Source organism: Lithobates pipiens, unplaced genomic scaffold (assembly GCF_037356315.1).
Source record: "Lithobates pipiens isolate NorthernLeopardFrog02 unplaced genomic scaffold, aLitPip1_a1.2 Scaffold_30, whole genome shotgun sequence".
Taxonomy (NCBI): Eukaryota; Metazoa; Chordata; class Amphibia; order Anura; family Ranidae; genus Lithobates; species Lithobates pipiens.
In genome coordinates, this window is record NW_027507791.1 from 51,348,907 (window position 1) to 51,370,609 (window position 21,703).

The window sequence follows — 21,703 nt, forward strand, 5'->3', positions numbered from 1 at the left end:
CTGGACGTATAACTACGTCTTTTTGCTCGCATAAGGACTTAAAACCGTTTGTTGAAAAAGTGGTTCTATTATTACACTTCGTAGGGAGTTTGTCAAGATCTCTTAGTACTAAGTCCTTAAATATTTTTACAGCTGGTACAGAGGGTACAGGGGGTATAAATAAAGATGGGTTAGCCAACCCAGAGTGTACAGTTCCCGAAGTGGCCGCTAGATAATCCGTTCTGAACGGGTTGGTTATCAAATACCGTTGAATGTTAATCTTTCTGATAAATTTATGTATATCAATGAAAGTATTGAATTTGTTAAGTCGTTTAGGGGGTGCGTATTTCAAGCCCTTGTCCAATACTGATAATTCAGCACTGGAGAAGGATTTCTTGCTTAAATTAAACACACCTTGTCCCACTAAACCCGCCTTCTTTTTCCTCCTCTGTAATCGCTCTCCCCCTCTACACCCTCTCTTGGGTCTTGATCCCTTTTTCGAATATGCGGATCCTCGCGAAAAACCTGGTTCCTATAGTTAGTATTAGGTGGATTATAACCAGATGGAATATAGGTATTATTCCCATTGTCTGAATCTCCTATTTCTCCCAATGGAGAAAATCTGTTATAAGTAGAAACGGGAGCCGCATTGTAATATTGGGGTCCACTATAATGAGGGTTAGATGGAGCATTATAGTAAGAGTTAAGAGGAGCGTGTCTAGGTGATGGAGAATAATAGGGAGAGCCATTATACTCTCTAAATGGGTGAGCATCATAATTATATGATCGTCCTCTACTTGATAAAGAAATTAAGGAAATTAAGGATAAATTAATGTCATATAAAGACACCCCTGAATACAATTCTCTCTCTGCCAATTTGTTGAACCATCTGGAAAAAGAGGATAGAGAACAAAAATATAAGAAACAGAAAAAATACTCCAGAGATGTTAATGACTATAAGATGGGTACTGTTTTTGGCTGGCAGAAATTGGTTCAGAACACATCCGCCACTGATACACAACCCATGAGTGGTTCCCAATCTGGAGGTTCCACTGCCCCACAGAGGGTTGCTTTGCCTCCTATGTCTTATAGTGAGGCTGCACAGAGTAGGGTGTATGATGGTCCACCCTCCTCTCAGCAAAGAGTGCATCATTACACTCCACACACCCCTAATAATCCTCACAGAGGAAGAGGTAATAATCGAGGAAAAAGAGGGGGTAGAGGTTCTAATAGAGGACGATCATATAATTATGATGCTCACCCATTTAGAGAGTATAATGGCTCTCCCTATTATTCTCCATCACCTAGACACGCTCCTCTTAACTCTTACTATAATGCTCCATCTAACCCTCATTATAGTGGACCCCAATATTACAATGCGGCTCCCGTTTCTACTTATAACAGATTTTCTCCATTGGGAGAAATAGGAGATTCAGACAATGGGAATAATACCTATATTCCATCTGGTTATAATCCACCTAATACTAACTATAGGAACCAGGTTTTTCGCGAGGATCCGCATATTCGAAAAAGGGATCAAGACCCAAGAGAGGGTGTAGAGGGGGAGAGCGATTACAGAGGAGGAAAAAGAAGGCGGGTTTAGTGGGACAAGGTGTGTTTAATTTAAGCAAGAAATCCTTCTCCAGTGCTGAATTATCAGTATTGGACAAGGGCTTGAAATACGCACCCCCTAAACGACTTAACAAATTCAATACTTTCATTGATATACATAAATTTATCAGAAAGATTAACATTCAACGGTATTTGATAACCAACCCGTTCAGAACGGATTATCTAGCGGCCACTTCGGGAACTGTACACTCTGGGTTGGCTAACCCATCTTTATTTATACCCCCTGTACCCTCTGTACCAGCTGTAAAAATATTTAAGGACTTAGTACTAAGAGATCTTGACAAACTCCCTACGAAGTGTAATAATAGAACCACTTTTTCAACAAACGGTTTTAAGTCCTTATGCGAGCAAAAAGACGTAGTTATACGTCCAGCTGATAAGGGGGGGGGTATTGTGATTTTAGACAGGGATAAATACGAAGCTGAAATGCATAGGATCTTGGGTGAGCCAGGTACCTATAAACAACTCCCCAACAATCCTACGATTATATACAAAAAACAACTTAAAGATCTTATCAATAAAGGCTATGATCAAAAAATATTGAACAATAAAGAAAAAAACTTTTTGGTTCCCATTTCCCCCTCAATTCCTGTAATCTATTACTTACCGAAGATCCACAAAGATCTGGTGAGCCCTCCCGGTAGGCCCATAGTGAGTGGCATAAATTCGGTCACTTCACGTATAGGCCGTTATATAGATTTTTATTTGCAACCCCTTGTTAAAAAAACCCCATCTTATCTTAAAGATACGGGTGCTACAATCAGGAGACTTGAAAGTTTAGTGCTTCATGAGCAATGTATTATAGCTACAGCTGACGTAGCGTCCCTCTATACTTGCATACCTCAGGGAATGGGTATAGATGCTGTCCGATACTTTTTAGATCGCGAGGACTCTTTGGCATCATTCCAATGTGATTACCTCATAGAACTTTTAGAATTTGCCATGGAACATAACTATTTTTGGTTTAACAACAAGTATTATTTACAACAACGGGGTGTAGCAATGGGGGCCAAATTTGCCCCCAGTCTTGCTAATTTATTCATGGCTAAGTGGGAGGAGGATGTCGTCTATGCCCAGGGGAACCCCTCTTTGGTCCTGTGGGCCAGGTATATAGACGACATCCTCCTCCTATGGAATGGCTCATTTGATTCATTGACTGAATTCTTTAAGAATTTGAACAATAACGATAGGGGGATTTCTCTGTCATTTGAAATGAGCCTTTCTAGGATAAATTTTCTTGATTTAGAGATCGAATTAGTAGACAATAAATTTGTGTTCAAAACGCATTTCAAACCGACTGATAGGAATAGTTTTATTCCCCTTGACAGCTGCCACCATAGATCATGGTTGAGTTCGATACCACGCAGTCAGTTTCTACGATTGCGTAGGAATTGCACGGACCTTGATACGTTTAGGACACAGGCAGGAATCCTAAAACAAAAATTTGAAGAAAAGGGATATGATGCTATGGTTCTTGATGTAGAGATACAGAAGGTTATTAACACTAACAGGGAGAGCCTAGTGATTGAGAAAGCCCGTCACGATCCTGTGGACACTTATAGGTGGTCTATGCTTACATCCTTTTCGGTACAGCATAAACAAATCAAGACCATCATTAATAAACATTGGGACGTATTAAGAAGTGATCCAGTCCTCAATTTAAAGTTACCTGAACGGGCGAAAGTACTTTTTAGGGGAGCACCCTCTCTACGGAACTTCATTGCTCCCAATGTCATTAACCCTCCCTGTCGCCCATCATTTTTTCACAATCTAACAGGTTTTTATCCTTGCAAAAAATGTGTGGTATGTCAGTTTAATATAGCTGGGAGACATAAAACAACTGAGTTTGTATCAACAACAACTAATAGAACACATACTATAAAATCATTTTGTACCTGTAGTACCCGGTATGTAGTATATCTGATCACTTGCCCGTGTGGTAAACAATATGTGGGGAGGACGACAAGGACGTTTGCGATTAGAGTGGGGGAACACATAGCCTTAATAAAGAGTAAGGTCTCTAAACACACTGTCCCGAGACACTATAGGGAACATCATAACAGTGACCCAACAGGTACCCAATTTTTAGCTATTGACAAATATACACCTCCGTGGAGGGGGGGTGCTATGACTCGGGGTGTTTCCAGATTAGAAACCTACTGGATATATTTGATTCGTTCTTACTCGCCATTTGGTTTGAACATAGAATGGGATATTAATGCCTTCATTAATAATGGTTAATATGCACATTGATAATATTTTATTTTAGTGCTTTATTTTAATTTGTTTATCTGTGTTAACATTTTTTGATTTTTTGATTTTTATGTAAGTGGCAGCCTTTCTATTATTGCTGTTTATGTTATACTAATAATATTGGTCTTGGGACAGAATTCTATCTGCCTTAGGTGCTATCAGTACTTGTCACAGTGCTTGTCCGGGCATGTGTTGTGTCGGTGCTGATATATATTTTGTATAAAGATTGTTTTAAAAACATCTTTTCATTACATATACATAATCGTTCCCATCCCATACTTATTAGTATGGGTGTACTTAAATGTACATCCCCTCTAGGATGTATGGTCCGGCGTATGTTTACATATGTCCCACTTGACACCGGAGATGATGTATTTTCATTACATCACTTCCTGTTGTCGGATACATCCTGGCCGGATGTGTTGTACCTTCCGTTCACGTCACTTCCGATGTTCGACGCTCTCCGATGGGTTGTGACGTATTTCCTCTTACGCCGCCCCTTGCGTCGGACGTGCGTGTGGTGCTGGTGCTTCCGGTACGCGGTGCGTTCCATCGCCGCTTGACGGGGGCATCAGTGCTCTCTATGTACGACACGCCCACTGTGTTGGTGCCTCCCTGTGGTGGGTGTGGCTTTGTCGGCATAGGTGGCTGGGTATGATAATGATTGGATCCGTACCCATGCCCCTTATGCGTTTAATCATGACCCGGAAACACTACTAACGGTATTACAGAGTGGAATAAATCACAACGTCTGGCTAATTTTTACGTTGGGTATGTTTCTAATGTTTGGGCCAACCTAGTTTTCATTTATTGGTTTATTTTACACATGTTTGGGCATGGTCTGTCTGCTGATACATGCTGTAACATTGTAATGAGGCGTGGAACGCACGCCGGGCGCCATCTTAAACCGGAAATGACACGCGGTGACACAGGCAGATGGAATTCTCGCCCAAATTGACTGTTTACTATATAAGTGATGATGCTACAGTGTAGTGCTACCCCAGATGACGTCTGTAGAGGACGAAACGCGTCGGGACTACTGCTGTAGCACTGTTTTTATGGATTAAGCGCTTGATTTCTTTGGTTACATGTGAGTTCATTACTTTTTTATTAAATTTTTTTCTCTTAAACGGATTTACACTATTGTGGCTCCTTATTTTTCCTTTGTATGAGTTCAACATTTTGAGCTGGAGTATACTGATGTGGATTTAACAACTAGTTGGGACAACTTTATGAGGAGTCTGAGTTGATACTTCCTTGAAAATCTACACCTGCAAATTTTGGCTTCTAAGTCATAAGCTTGTATGATCCTTCGAATATAGATTCGTTTGGATCCATACTATCCGGTAAGCCTTTAATTCTAAAGGTGACGGGAACATCACAGGGTGCCTGCATGCTAGTCTCATTTAAGAAGGTGGATGGTGACCTGTATTTCACGTTTGGACTGGATCAACTCCTCACATAGAGACTTTTAATTTATTTTTATTCGTTTGGACTGTATTTTTTATTTCTATGCAAGTTTTCAAGAATTGTCACACTTAAGGTGTTTTGGTTAAACTGTATGATGATGCACTAACTAGACTATTCATAACTTTGTTAAGCGCTACACTTTGGTTTGGTATTTAGGTGAGTTAGGAGAGCTTTTTGACGTGCCCGGAGAGTCAGTCTTCCTCGAGTTCTAAGGGTTATAAAAAAAATCCTGCATGTTATCAAGTATAGTACAGCTTTTTAAATGGAAACGTACAAACTTTTCTTTTTTTTTTTTTAAATAAAACTGTAAAAGAAATACGCTTGGTGCAAATCATTTTATTACTATACAATATGTTAGCATTTTAAAAGTTATTTTTATGCATTATTTGTAGTTATATATGTAAATGGGGCAACCACATTTGCTTATTACATTTGGAGACTTTGCTTCCTGCTTTGCAATGCTTCTACTCTTGATCTGGAACCCCTATCCTTGGTCTACAACCACCTCTCATTCAGCCTCCTCTATCCTTGGCCTACAATCAGCTCTCATAAAGCCTTCTCTATCCTTGGCCTACAATCAGCTCTCATTCAGCCTCCTCTATCCTTGACCTACAATCAACTCTTATTCAGCCTCCTCTATCCTTGGCCTACAATCAGCTTTCAGCCTCCTCTATCCTTGGCCTACAATCAGCTCTCATTCAGCCTCCTCTATCCTTGGCCTACAATCAGCTTTAATTCAGCCTCCTCTATCCTTGGCCTACAATCAGCTTTCAGCCTCCTCTATCCTTGGCCTACGATCAGCTCTCATTCAGCCTCCTCTATCCTTGGCCTACAATCAGCTTTCAGCCTCCTCTATCCTTGGCCTACGATCAGCTCTCATTCAGCCTCCTCTATCCTTGGCCTACAATCAGCTTTAATTCAGCCTCCTCTATCCTTGGCCTACAATCAGCTCTCATTCAGCCTCCTCTATCCTTGGCCAACAATCAGCTCTCATTCAGCCTCCTCTATCCTTGGCCTAAAATAAGCTCTCATAAAGCCTTCTCTGTCCTTGGCCTACAATCAACTCTTATTCAGCCTCCTCTATCCTTGGCCTACAATCAGCTCTCATTCAGCCTCCTCTATCCTTGGCCTACAATCAGCTTTAATTCAGCCTCCTCTATCCTTGGCCTACAATCAGCTCTCATTCAGCCTCCTCTATCCTTGGCCAACAATCAGCTCTCATTCAGCCTCCTCTATCCTTGGCCTAAAATAAGCTCTCATAAAGCCTTCTCTGTCCTTGGCCTACAATCATCTCTCATTCAGCCTCCTCTATCCTTGGCCGACAATCAGCTCCCACTCTACTTACACTGCTATCCTTGGTCTACAATCAACTCTGACTCTGCCTCCTCTATCCTTAGTCTACAATTAGCGCTCACTTAGCCTCTTTCATCTTCAGTCTGCAAACAGCGCTCACTCATCCTTCTCTCTTCTTGGACTACAAATCAGCTCTCATTCTGCTTCCTCGGTCCACCATCAGCTCTTGACGGATTCTCTTTAAGACTCTGCCATGACAGTCATCTACATAGGGATCCCATGCTCACCTTGGAACAGGGTGTGGTCAGCAGTTCTTTGTAGGGTTCCACAGGGTAAGAGCAGTAGTAGTTGATCAGGTCTTGTAATTGAGGGTGGACACTGGTCTCCCCTTCGATCATATATGATTCATCATCTCGCTGATTCAACACAAAATGACGACAGCGCTCAACACCCCTGAAACAAAGGAGAAAACTGAAATTAAAATGTGTCCACGTTGTTCTCTTATATATATATATATATCTGTCTGGACACTTGAGATGTACTGTATCACAACCAAGGCTCCTTTCTAGCTCTGATGGACACCAATGTCAGATTCCAAGAAAGGTGCTAACATCTTGGCAGGATATAACATTTTTGCTTTACACCATAGCAACCTGTTCTACCCAGGAACAAGACAAGCCCTGTTTCCAGGAGTTGGTCAGTGGTAGCATTCAGCACTGGATGGAAGCCCATGCAATAGCTGGTATAACAGGTTCCCTATAAAAGAGAGGGATTGCCTTTAAATACCTTTGCTCCTATATGTAGATTGTCATTTTATAAGTGCATGCAGGGCTTTTTTTCAGGGGGAACTTGGTGGAACTCAGTTCCACCACCTTTGGCTCAGAGCCTGGGGGGGGGGGGGGCTGCTCACCACAATCACTTGTAAACACAGAAGCTTTGCACTCTGTATGTAATGCAATCCTGGTATTTAATAGCCCTTTAAGACCATCCTACTGTTCATGAAATTTGACTGACCGCATCCACTATTTGATGTGATTTTCGAGAGTGTGTGTGGGGGAAGGGGTTTTGGGGGGGTCGTGGTTGAGTTCCAGCACCTATTGTTTGAGAAAAAAAGTCCTGAGTACATCGGACAGTTATATTTTTTCATTACAGATGCAGGCTCTGCTTCCTGATTGGGCCTTGTGGATCCTGGTAAGGCACCGCAAGCCCACCAGACAGGCTTTGTCTGACCAAAAACCGATTTTCTGCACTCTTTTGACATGAAATGCCATGTGCTCCTGATGATCAAAGGCATTTTTGTATCTCCAGCAAACAATGGGTTGTTTTTTACTCTAAATGATGTCAACATGTGCCCTGTAGGTTTATGTGCAGTGCTAATCTCAGTGATCGGTGGAATTTCACAACCGATCAGATCACAACTGCAATTTTTCTAATGCAAGCAAGAAAACTTAAACTAGCAGCTGATTGGTTGTAATAGACAGCTGAGTTTAACAATCAGTCACAGAGATACCCTCCTCACCTGTAAGATAGAACAAATCCAACATGGCTCTCGCAGAAGCGAACCAGAAAGCATCCCAACGGCTTGTCCTGCAGCATGTCCTCTGCTCGGCTGTGATAGAGACAGATATGAAAGACAGACTGACTTTCAGAAATATACATATTATTACTAAATAATCACATATCATTGCGTTGCATGTAATATCTTTTCATATCCTTACAAATCCACATGTAAGCGCAAAAACACACACAAAAACACAGATATTAAAGGAGGATGACGTACAATATTGAACATATTGAAATCTTTCAATTTTTTATTTTTATTTCCAGATCTACATTCTTGATAAGATCTTGGATTCCTTTTTTTTGGTAGACCATAGAGTTGTTTCTTTTTCAAGCTTAATCTGATCTTTCAATGCTAAAATAAGGGTAAATGTCACGTCATGCTGGGAATATTGTTACATTTTAGAATCCTGGTGCCCAACGTGAGGTCCACGGGCTACACTTGGCCCTATAGCACAGACCTTGTGCAGCCCTTGGGGAACCTGCAGACAGTAGTCATAATGGTACATACTCAACCTCTCTGTGGCCTTTGATACCGTTGACCACCTGCTCCTTCTCAATAAACTACATTCCCCTGGCCTCCGAGATTCTGCTCTATCCTGGTTGTCTGCCTATCTATCACAGTGCTCTTTAAAGAGGGATTCCGCCCCAAAAAAAAAATATTAAAAGCCAGCAGCTATAAATACTACAGCTGCTGACTTTTAATAAATGGACACTCACCTGTCCCGGGTTCCAGCGATGCCGGCAGCCGAGGCCGATCGACCGCTCGGGCCTCGGCTGCTGCCACCACCATTCGAGGTGAGGGAATCAGGAAGTAAAGCGAATCGGCTTCACTTCCCGGTTCCCTACTGCGCATGCGCGAGCTGCGCCGCGCAATAGGAAATCTCTGCGCTGTCACTGGGACCCGTGTGTGTCCCAGCAGACAGCGCGGCAGGGCAGGAAATGGCGTAGACTCCCGTGGGAGTCTATGCCCGGAAGTGGGTGAAAATACCTGTCTTTGACAGGTATCTCCACCCCCCTCCCCCCTGAAAGGTGTCAATTGTGACACCGGAGGGGGGGGGGTTCCGATCAGCGGAGGTTCCACTTTAGGGGGGAATCCCGCTTTAAGTGTCACCTACAACTCTATCTCCTCCTCTCCATTGCCCCAAGGCTCTGTTCTTGGACCCCTTCTCTTCTCTATCTAAACCTGCTCCCTTGGTCACTTGATAACCGCCCATGGCTTCCAATACCACTTATATGCCGGTGACACCCAAATCTGTCTGTCTACTCCTCACCTCACTCCTTCAGTCTTCTCTCGCATTACTAACCGATATATTAGCATGGATGTTGCACCACTTCCTTAAATTAAATCTCTCTAAAACTGAACTATTAATATCCCCCCCCCCCCCGCCCGTGCCCCCCTCCATGACTTTTCCATCAAAAGCAACAATGCAACTATCAGTCCCTCCCCTCACGCCAGGGTACTCGGTGTAATCCTAAACTCTGACTTGTCATTTCAGCCTCAAATCCAATCGTTGTCAAAAGTTTGTAGAATTCACCTCCGTAACATCTCTAAAATTCGCCCCTTTTTAACAAATGAAACCACCAAGCTCCTCATTCACTCCCTCGTTATCTAAAAGTTGGGAGGTATGCAGGACCTGCAGATGGCGACAGATATTGGGCGTTGTATATCTAGTCTGCTCTCCGCTCATCTCAGAGCTGTGAACTTTCCACACAACGTCTTCCTTTGTGGCTGTGAAGTGTCATGTGACCAAATGGCAAGAGCTGCAAAGTAGGTTACAAGTAAGAGTCCACATCACAGAGCAACAGTCTTCTTGTCCATCTCATAAAGACTTTTTTTTATATACAACTCATCCTTTAAAATACCTTTTTTTTTTGCATAAAACGTTGTGTATCTGAAACATTTTGTTGCAAAAAAAACATGTTTTTTAGGACAACACCCACTGTTCACCATTTCCACCAATCACTGTGGAACCGCAGCAAAAAGGATCAGAAAAAGGACCAGTTGGTTGAGTTTGCCTATCGGGCCAAATGTTCCCAGTCCTTTCTTGCATAAAGGCACCTCAAATGCGACTATTTCTTTTTTTGTAAATCTTTTATTTATTTCATAAGACAAGAAAAACACAAAGACACATCTTTTCCAGATATTTGAAAATATATAAAGTAATAATGTCAACAGTTCAAATACCTGTATATATCAGACTTATGTCACTCCTCTAAATCATATAATTTCAGTCATATATATAACCTGGTGAGCCTCTCCACCATTTCCAACGATCAACTAACCCATTTGCTCTATTTCTCCATACCTAGGTGTCTATTCCAACAAATTATACCCTGTTGCCATATATGTCCTAGTACTTGTTGCCTCAAATTTTCCCCCATTTAATAACCCAAAATAAAACCCATCTCCATAAAATACTTACTAAGAGAAAAAAAAAAAGGGGGGAATGGGGCCTCTCCCTCTCTCCAAATAAAGGGAGGCGGTGGTGGCGAGCGCGCTCTCATCAAAGTACTACTCAATCTCAAAAAATCCCTTCATCTCCCCAATCGTTCTTCTAGGTGGTCCCCTTTAGGTTACCTTTATTTAGTCTACCATGTCGCTTTCAAACAGGGTTCGTCCCTCATTGGAAAAAATATATATATTCCAGGATGTCCAAGTCTTAATATATTGTTCCTTTTGATGGCGTTTTGTGAGGATTAATTCCTCCATTTTCTTAATTTCCTCTACTTTTTTGAACCACATACCAATGGATGGCACTTGTGTAGATTTCAAACATAGAGGAATACAGTGCATGCCTTAGCAGCATTAAAAAGATGACAAAGGACTGATTTTTTTTATAATTTCCGCTTGGTATATTAGATGCATGAAGAAAAAAAGAGAGCTGGATCATTTGGAATTAAGCATTCTGTAAAGTTCTGAGCTATTTGTCAAATCGTCTTCCAAAAATATTCTAATTTTGGGCATGACCAGAATACATGTAGAATTGTTCCCCTATCCTCTTAACATCTCCAGCACTGGTCCAATAGTGAGGGATATATCCTTTGAAGTTTTATAGGGGTTTGATACCACCAGGTAACCACTTTAAAATTTGTCTCTTGTATCTTGGTACTTTTAGTGGATCAGTGCATAAGACTAATAATGTTTTGCCATTGACGTGCAGTGAACTTACATCCAATAGCCATCTCCCATGCCCTGAGGCATGGCAACTGATAATTATTCGATGGCGTAATCAATAGCTTATATACAGCGGATAGGGCATGTGGCATTACCCCCCTCCTCTGTTTAATAGATCTCATACCTAGTAAAATTTTGACTGAAACTATCCAGGAAGGGCAGAAATCTTAAGAAATGGGTCAGCTGTAAGGCTCTCCAATGATCCAGTCTATAGAAGCCAGTTTTATCCATAAGTTCTATCATGGACGGCAACTTATTATCAGACAGGAAATGAGATACCTGAAAGTGACCATTTTGCCTTTTGGAACACTGGGTTCCCCAGGATCGAATATATTAAGGAATATGTTGATGTGAGAGAGAGTTTTGTAAAAAGGAACCTACACATCCGTACAGTCAACCCCACCAGCGGATTTTTTTTATATCATTTGACATTAACACGTGGCATCATGGTGCCCTGGTGAGTAAGATGCTACTCTGAGCTTGCTCCAATCTTGGCCATAATTTCGTTTTTTGATGGAGATTCCAATCAATTAGCCTCGTTAAATGTATCGCTTGTTGGTATCTCCGTATATCGGGTACCGCCAAGCCACCATAAGTTTTAGAGTATGAAAGTTGTTGTCTGTTCAATCTCAGTCGTTTATGAGCCCAGATAAATTCAGAGAACATTGTTGCCACCTGATCAAAATATTTCGAGGGAATGTGAATCGGTAATGCCTGGAGAAGATACAAGAATTTGGGAAGGATGCCCATCTTAATGATGTTGCACCTCCCAAACCACGAGTGTAATCCCACATGCCATTTATTAAGTAGTACCCTTGTATCTTTTAACAGAGGTGGAAAATTTAAGTCAAATATTTGAGACATTTTAGGAGGTATAAATGTCCCCAAATATCTCAAAGCAGTTGTTGTCCACTTAAATTGGAAACTACTCTGAAATTTTACAAGCTCAGGATCTCCTATCCCCACTCCCATCGCCTCAGATTTATTGAAATTAATCTTTAAATTTGACAAGGTACCGTATTTGTTAAATTCACGGAGGAGCATCGGTAAGGAGATTATAGGATTTGTGAGCGAGAACAACATGTTGTCCGCATATGCTGATACCTTCTGTTGGGTGTCTCCCATCGTCACTCCCCCTATATCCAGATTTAGCCGGACCGTGCATAGAAAAGGCTCTAGTGACAGAGCAAATAGAAGTGGTGATAGAGGACAGCCTTGTCTCGTACCATTTTTGATCATGAAGGGCTCAGATATTACCCCATTATCTCTAATTCGAGCTGATCGTTCCGAGTACAATGTGCATTTACAGGAGATTGTGGCCTCTCCAATCCCCACGTATCTCAAAACCACTGTCATAAATTGACAATCGACCCTATCGAAAGCCTTCTCCACGTCGGTTCCTAAAAATATACACAGGGTTCGCTTCCTATCTACCGCATGCAAGAGGTTTAACATTTAAGCTGTGTTATCCCTAGCTTCTCGGGTAGGCACAAATCCAACCTGATCCAGGTGGATCAAAGTTGGAATGTGCTCTTGGATTCTGGTAGCTATCATTTTCGTGAATATTTTAAGATCGGTATTAAGCAACGAAATCGGCCTGTAGCTACTACAAGCAGTAGGGTCTTTTCCCTCCTTATGTATTACTGCTATGTATGCCATAAGTGTATCGCGAGGGAGTGTTGCATCGGATCCCAGGGCATTGAAGAACTTCAGCATAAATCTACCAAGAGACGTTAGTAGAGTCTTGTAGTAAGCAATGGTAAAACCATCTGGTCGTGGGGCCTTTCCTATTTTGATGTGTCCAATCGCTTTTTTGAATCTCCTCCAATGTAAAGGGTTTGTCTAATAGTTTACTTACCTCAGATGTTAATTTAGGCATTTGGGATTTAGCTAGGTAATCTTCTGCCTGAGTCAGGGAAGGGGAATCTTTCTGAAGATTATATAAAGCTGAATAATATCTTTGAAACTCCTTCACGATATCCTTAGGGAGGGAACGTTTTTGTCCATTTGGCGATACTATATGTGGTATATAAATCCCCCAAACCTGCTCTCTCAAAGTCCTGGCCAGTACCTTACCACATTTATTGCCAGACTCATAAGATATCCTCTGACAAATTTGTATTTGTGCTTTTGCTTTAAACATTAGATCTGCGATTTTTTTATGTAGGATTAATAGTTCGGACTCTAATGAGGGCAGCAAACTATTTCACTGACAGAGCAAGTTGGCTGGGTTGGATTTCTAGGCCAAATGCCCCCAGTTCTACCTTGCTTGATGGCATTTCAGTTGTATCCAAAATGATTGTCCTGAAAGGGCCAATTCACTAGGTTTGCCTCCCAGGCCAAATATTCCCAGTCTTTCCATGTATGAAAGCGCCCCAAATATATCCAAAATTATTTCCCCGAGAGGACCAGTTGGTTGGGTTTGCCTCCGAGGTCAAATGTCTCTGCCCTACCTTGTGTAAAGACATTTCAAATGTATCCAAAATATTTTTCTTGAAAATCTAGTTGGTTGGGTTTGCCTACTAGGCCAAAATCTTCCAGTCCTTTGCATTAAAACATTTAAAATGTATCTAAAATGATTTTCCTGAAAGGGCCAGTTGGTTGGGTTTGCCTCTTAGGTAAAATGTCCCCAGTCCTACCTTGCATAAAGGCATCTCAAATGTATTCAAAATTATTTCCCTGAACAGCCACTTGGTTAGGTTTGCCTACTAGACTAAATGGTTCTAGTCCTTCCTTGCATGGAGACATTTAAAATGTATCTAAAATTATTTCCCTAAAAAGGCCAGTTGGTTGAGTTTGTCTTCCAGTCTAAATATCTACTGTCCTACCTTGTGTGAAGGCATCTCAGAGGCATTTAATATGTATCTAAAAATATTTCCCAGTTTGAGTTCTGAGTCTGATGCCGATTTATTCTTCCTTATGCTGGTCATACACTCAAGCCACTATTCCAACTACTTTCAACTAGATTTCGATCAGAAAAACGATTGGATGGATCAAGGCAATTCACCATCAAGACTATTTATTATTTCTGAGTTTCTAAAGAAATAGTTTGTTGGTTACCTTGATCAGTATCGTTGTGTTGCCTTCATGCTGTGACAATCAAGCTGCCAGATAGTAATACATGTCACTTCAAGAGACAGGAAGAGGTTTTAGCTGTTCTTATGTTCTCTAACAGGGTTATGTCTCACTGCTCGTGTGAAGGGAGGAAGTTTGGCACAGACCGGAGGAAACTTAATTAACAGATTAACAGTATTCAGTCTCCCCTTCAGTAATCCTCAGAGTCTGCACAGCACAACGGCACTGTTGGCATTAGGCTCAATGAGCACATCTTGAAAAAAATTACTTCCATGTTATGTCTCCTAAAATGATACTGCCCAATCAAGGCCTGGAGCCTCTCCTGCACCAGAGATGGCCCACACTTGTCTCGTGAAAAACAATATTAAATCACTTTTCTATTGGGGTGTATTCCTCCCTTTTCCTTTCCTGGTGAGACCAGGACAAGAAATGAGAGAGTGCCACCAGAACGGGTCTATGTATAATAAAATGTACCATGCGGACGTCTTAAACATCCACACAGGCACGATGACTGATCTCATTGGTGTTTGTAACTTGATTATCTCCTATGATTTTCATCTCCATCTAATGGCCATAATACAGTATTTTTTTTATTAAGGTATTTTAGAAAAATGGATGTGCAAGTTTGGGGTAGAAGAACGTGTCCTGACCTCAACCTGATAGAAGTCTTAGGGATGAATTAGAGCAGAGACTAAGAGCCAGGCCTTTACCCCCAATATCAGTGCCTGAACTCACAATTGTGCTTCTGGAAGAATGGTCAAACATTCCCATAGACACACTCCTAAACCTTGTGGACGGCCTTCCCAGAAGAGTTGAAACTGTTATAGCTGCAAAGGGAGGGGGCAACTCAATATTGATCCCTACAGACTAAGGCTAGGATACCATTAAATTTAATGTGCATAAGAGATTATATATTGTACAGGACGCCAGGGTTGGGTCCTGGACGGGTACTATTTAGCGCCTATATTCGGGATGTGGTCCCTTTAAGGGAATCGTGGTAGGCCTCAGGGGGTCACCCACAAATGGGTGACAAATTCCGGGGATAGTTTCTGGAGAAGACTGATTTGCGGTCCTCTCTATATTTTAAGAGAGATAGTTGGGACCCGGAATTTGGGAGGCTCTGAAGTGACATTTGGGTGGGAAAGAGCCTCCCTCCCTGACCACAGGGATTCAGCCCACATGGGGTTAACGGCCTCCAGGAAGACAGACAGCCTATAAGACAGGAAGTAGTAGAGAGGTGGTGGTGAGGAGGAGAAGGAGATGAACACCTGTCTGAGGAGTTGTCTGGCTGTGTTTTTGTGTTTGCTGTTTTGGAGGCTGCAAAAAGATCTCTGCAAGGACTCTAAAGAAACTTTTTGGTGAAGACCTGTCTACAGAACTGTAGGTGCTTTTCTTTTCGTATTATTTGTGCTGAAGATAAGCGGACTTTAATTTACATTTTTTTATATGCTGAAGAAAAGCTTTATTTTTGATTTGATTATAAATAAATATATCTTGGTTTCACCTTATAACGGTTTATGCACTTAATCCCGTGGAACTAGTATCCCCAAACTTCACAATATATATATATATATATATATATATATATATATATATATATATATATATATATATATATATATATATATATATATATATATATATATATATATATATAAATTCTACAAACACATTTCATTTCCTGGTCTTCTCACATATGAGGGTATAGTGGAAGTGCTACTTCCCCACGAGAATACAGCTCTGTGTTCACCACAATTTTCGAGATGTCACTAAAATAGCATTATCTTCCTCGGCAATCTGTTCACAGGGTACCAGATCTCTATGCCTCTAATGTTGTTTTTAGAAACCTTTGAAAAACCGCAGTTACATCCTGTCAAAGCTTGCATGTTCTCTATTGTAGGCTTTTAAATGCACCAAAAGTTTCAACTCTGCCCATCGGCCACTTCCAGCACATGCAAATTATTCAACTACCTTTCCCCTGATCAAAAGATTGCAGATTGTTAAGTAAAGATAAAATCTGAACTATCTGTACCTAAACTGACCACATACATAATGCCGGCGTCATTTCCAGAAAACAGTATCCTTTTTTCTGCGAGAACAGAAAACATCTCTCAGTCATATGCTGGTGGAAGAATTCAAACAAATTAGGACCTTCTGTGTGGCCAATCCATCCTATTTGTAGATGAATCAGGAACAAAAAAAAAATGCTGTTTTTCCCTGAACCAGTATGAGATTTTCTTCCTATTCTTCACGTTAGCCCTGGTGATGAAATGGTACTGGTGGACATGCTAGGCTCCAGAAAAACACACATGAAGTATCAGCATTACTTAAAAATCCTTCTTGAACCCCCCATGGGACAAGTGCATATACTACTCAGTCCTTTTCTGATCTGCGGCCCCGTGTGCATTTCAATAACATTTTTGATTTGTGCTTATGCTGTGGCTCCACCCCAGGCTGAAGCCGCATTTATGGGTGTTCTTTTGGGGGCAGATACAGCACAGCCCTAGGCACCACCACCAGGCTGATAATTTACTATTGAGAATGAACAGCCAGCACTGCAAAGCTGTGTGATATATCTGCCACTACCAGGTGCTTGTAAACAGCCACTTCACCGGCAGCTAGATCACACAGCCCCTAGCTAGTGCTGACTGATTTGTGACTCCCTTGTGCATTTAAAATGCTTTTTTCAGCTTGCGATGTGCTGTATCTCCACCCCAAGCTGAAGCCCAATTTATGGGTGTTTTTTGGAGGAGTTACAGCACAGCCCTAACCACCACCTTCAGACTAATCATTTACTATTGTTAATAAAAAGTCAGCACTGCAAAGCTGTGAGATATATCTGCCAGCTGCTTGTAAATATCCACTGCACCGGCAGATAGATCACATAGCCCTGCCAGTGTTGACTGTTCATTTACAAAAGTAAAAGATCAGTCAGCACTGAGGGGCTGCGTGATCTATCTTCAGTGCAGTAAATATTTACTAGCAGCCGGCAGATAGATCACACAGCCCTGCAACAATGACTGATCTTTTACTAGAGGCTGATTATGAATGAGCCTTAACCTGCTGTGCTTAATCATAGTGCTCATCTCTACAGTGGGCCTAATGCTAGGGATGAGCACTGTCATTTTACCATCACTAAAGTGTGCATCTCCCTGTGAGCAGCGCACATGTAGCGATTGGCCCCATTCCGATCTATCCTGTGATTGCTGAGCAGTGAGGTCAGACAAACTTATCCCCTGTTATCCCAATTTAACTTTTCAAGACAAAGAACCACTGGCAGAGGACATTAAAGGTTCCACCAATTTTACAGAAAATATCCAATCCATATCATAAAATACTTACTTTTAATTAACTACCAGTGATACTCTATCCTAGCATATGTATGTAAGATATGGTGTCTACTTGTGGACCATTTATAGTTATGTTACTTTACAAGACAGTTACTTACTTGCGTGTGACGAACCCATGGAACCATTCCGGGAATTGACCCATGTTGACCAGCTTTTTCCTCTGAGTCTTCTCGAACCACTGATAGGTCTGTTCCTTCAGCTTCACCCCTGGTTTTACTTTTATGTCTTTAGCTGGTGTAGTCTTAGAGGTCCCGTGTTCATCCTGCTTTGTTCCTGGTTTTAGTGTCATGTGTATGGTTGGTGTATTCTTAGAGGTCCCGTGTTTATCCTAAGCGAGGAATAGAACATACCAGTCATTCTCAAATTCGCATCAAGTAGTATCTAATGTGGAGGATCCATTAAGAAGACAAAGCTTGGATTATGCTCTTTGAGATCGTGAGATTTCTCCAAAGAAATGTGTCTCTGCCCCTTCCACAAGGACATAATGAATGTTTCATGCAATCTTTGGCTTTGTAGTGGCTGCCATAGTCATCAAGAACTGAAAATTTGGATGGGGAGGTCACAATTGAGAGATAGTAGAAAGCTTGTTATTCACCCTGCTTGCAACCAGTCAGAACTCATATTCAATTTGTGTGAAGTTGCCCTCTAACCTGTAATATTATGAGTATTTTTTGCTGTAGACCGAATTCCTGTAGTGACCACGTTTTACAACCATTGACTCGTACCCAATGGAAGATGCTGGATATAATCACCCCAACTAGAAACAATCATTGAAACCTGACTGGGTTCCTGCATTCAAGTGCCTCCAAGTAAACTATCTACATGGAGTTTGTATGTTGCTTTTGTGTTTGCTTAGAGTACTTTGGTTTCCACCATAACCATTCACCAAATGCAGACTGACAGATTAACTGCCTCCAATTTATAGTTGGCATTAGTTAACCTGTATGTATGATTATGGTTGGTACATTCGATTTTAGGTTCCTTACAGAGCACAGACTGGTAAAGGTTTCTTAGTAAACAGCTGCAATGAGAAGCTACAAAAAGCTAGGATTGAGGAGTATGGGTAATAGCAGATGACATCATTATAATATTATTATAGTTATAATATTACGGCTTCTGCATCTCCATTATAATATTATGGCTTCTGCACCATGGGAGTCGTTAGTGTACCTTGTCTTTAGGGGCCTCAGATTTTGGCTCTGCCGCATTCTTGAGCGTGGTCTCGCTGCTACTAAGACTTGCCGGTTCTTCCTTGTCCTGGGGAAGAGGCCTGAAAGTACTGAAGAGAACAGGAGGAAAATCTGTAAAGAACAAATGAGGATTAATAGGTTTTAGGAAACCAATATTGCATAATGGTTATTTTATTGCAATTTTTTAAAATTTGAGGTTAGACTGAAGGATTAAGGAGTTAGAGCTGGGGTTATGGTTAGATTTAGGGTTTGGAGATTGACCAAGGATTAGTTATGGAGGTTAAGGAGGATAGAAGTTAAAGCTCATCTCAAGACTAAATTTAGTTTTTATTTTTAGGTCCACTCGAAGGTTAAAAAAAAACGATTTTAGCAGAAATCCTAACCTTCAATCTTGAGTTGTTCCTTTCACTATTATGAAGGGTTGGCTGTCCATGGAGCATTCTGTTGTCATATATACAGTATAAACAGATATTGACCGATATTGGTTGACCTATGGTATTTTATCCAAGATTTTGATCACATCTCTTTTATCATGCTACTCTAGTCCACGGGGCCTTGAGATAGGTGTCTTTTATAGCCAGTCATAATTACCATCAAAATAATACCTTCTTGATATAATTTCTAACTACGACAAGCCAGCTTTTGTATCAATTTTTCTGGGTAATATACTATGTGAACCTCAAGTGGTTCCTGAAGAAGCCCAGTATGGGTGAAACGCACCAATCCCACCTACACTATGGGTTCTCTTGACTGTATGGCAAATTTGGCAACATTGTATACTTTTTTAGAATACACTATATTTTTCAATTAATTAATAAATATTGTTTTTTTAAACATATTATCTGGTTTATTATATGCATTTTTAACAAGCCTCCATATCCCTGTATCTCTCCTTGTAGGAAACCCAGGCACTTCCTAGGTTTTCTAAATACTGATTTCTAAGGATTGTGACACCCATTATTTTATTTGTACAAGCTCCCCCACCCAACCTTTCTCTTGCTCCTATCAGTAGCCCTTCTCTGCCATAAGATGTCCTCCTTCCACCAGGCTGAATGAGGCCCAGTGTCAAAATCAGAAGGCTAAAGACATACTGTAATTAAATTCAGGGGGTCTTGGACCCAGCCTCTGAGGTGGTACCACCATGGCCTCCTGCATTAAAAGTAAATTGATGTTGATGTAGCACCCTGATGTTTAGGCAGGGTTGCTAGTAAATTTATTTACCAAGTGATAGTTGCTTTGGCCAACTTATATGAGATCAATTGATTTCACCCTAATTCTGGAATTGCTGTACTTCTCTCTTCTGTCACTAGATGGCCAGGTATCTGGTGGTATTAGATAAGGCAAGAGCATTGCAAGGACAGATTAGGAATGAATGGGGTGTCTCAGCCAACGGGCAGGGATTTTCTTAGGTCCGTTGGCCTGCTGGGAGAGCTTAATTTATTTGGGTGGAGTCAGGTGATCCGGGTTCGGAGCCATCTTGACTGCTGCCTGGGTGGACATGTGTGGTGCTGCCCCAGGCTGCTAGGGCAGAGCTTGAGGCCTATCCCAGGGACATTTGGATGTTAGGCTGTCTGAAGGCCTATCCAGAATCAAGAGAGCTGCGTAGGGTTGGGATTGCGGCTTGAAGTCCAAACAGAAGTGACGGTTCTGCCGGCCGGAGAACCTGATGTAGTTGGAGGTAGAGGGGAAGCTGTTGCCACTAAGGGACCATCCCCCTTGTACCGGGGACCACTATGAGTAGCTGAAGCAAGTACCGGAGCAGTATTCCCACCAACCGGTGACGGTGAAGAATTGGGAAACTTAAGCAAATATCAAACCAGGGACCCAGCCAGTGGAGGTGATGCTAGCAGAGCAATATTGTGTGCCAAGCCAGGGACCGAGCAGGCTAGTGAGGTGATGCTTGAGGAGTATCTGTGAGTGTCAAGCTAGAGACCCAGACGGGGACTTGAGGAAGATACTGAATGGGAAGATTGGAAGAGCTCGGGGGATCCAGTGGCAGTGGATCAGAAAGTCTAGTAAAAGACTGGGAGCTCAGTTGAGTGAAGATCTACAATAGGAGATTGTACAAAAAGTGAAAAAGCTCATTACAACCTTTGTTAAAAACTGGAGACAGCAGTCCTAGTCACGTAGATGTGGTGTCTTGATGGATGCCTTTCCCCGTGTGGCTGTCTACCTATAGAAGTCTTGGAGTCTGCTAAATTTAACATTGCAACCACTAAAGGGTGTTCTGGCCCTAACCCTCTTTCCCACATTTCTGTTTAAGAGACAATAAATCTCTTTGCATTCAAGAAGTGTCTGGCGCCCATTAATCTACCTTGCATCACACTCACCATGCCTTGTAACCCACTCTACATAGAAGTATGTCAGCTGTCCCTAGCTCTGAAGGTCACCAGAGGTCCGGGACTTGGCTACATTAAGATAAACAAGAACATGCAGCCGCTCGGAAGCTGTACACACCTGGCAAGAAATTCCGGCACATTGGGTTGTCATTTGCAGGGTTAAAATAGGTGGTGAGGAGGTGGCATAAGTTGTGGTTTTGCAGGACCAAACAAACATAGGCAGCATTTCCACAAAAACAAAAAAGAAAGAAGCTTTACAAATAAATCTAAGCCTTTACTAAACAGTTTTTATTCTCTAATAAGGAAGTAGATCTTGTCTTCAGTTCCACAAAAGAAAGCTTTGTACTCGCAGGGCTGCCATCACAATCTCTGTCCGCCTTTGAA

The 21,703-nt window shown here is 41.6% G+C and overlaps 1 protein-coding gene across 2 annotated transcripts in view; it reads right to left on the minus strand.

The window, feature by feature from the left end:
* SH2D2A (SH2 domain containing 2A) overlaps positions 1 to 21,703 on the minus strand; it is a 55,172-nt gene that overhangs the window by 12,106 nt on the left and 21,363 nt on the right. Inside the window, exons 2-6 of one of the 2 annotated variants that reach the window (XM_077464210.1) lie at positions 18,961 to 19,091; positions 17,889 to 18,118; positions 8,147 to 8,236; positions 6,915 to 7,080; positions 5,491 to 5,542 (exon numbers count right to left, since the gene is read on the minus strand). In XM_077464210.1, coding sequence (XP_077320336.1) covers positions 5,491 to 5,542; positions 6,915 to 7,080; positions 8,147 to 8,236; positions 17,889 to 18,118; positions 18,961 to 19,091 — 669 coding nt within the window. The remainder of the gene's footprint in view (positions 1 to 5,490; positions 5,543 to 6,914; positions 7,081 to 8,146; positions 8,237 to 17,888; positions 18,119 to 18,960; positions 19,092 to 21,703) is intronic. The other variant, XM_077464211.1, reaches the window with a different exon arrangement.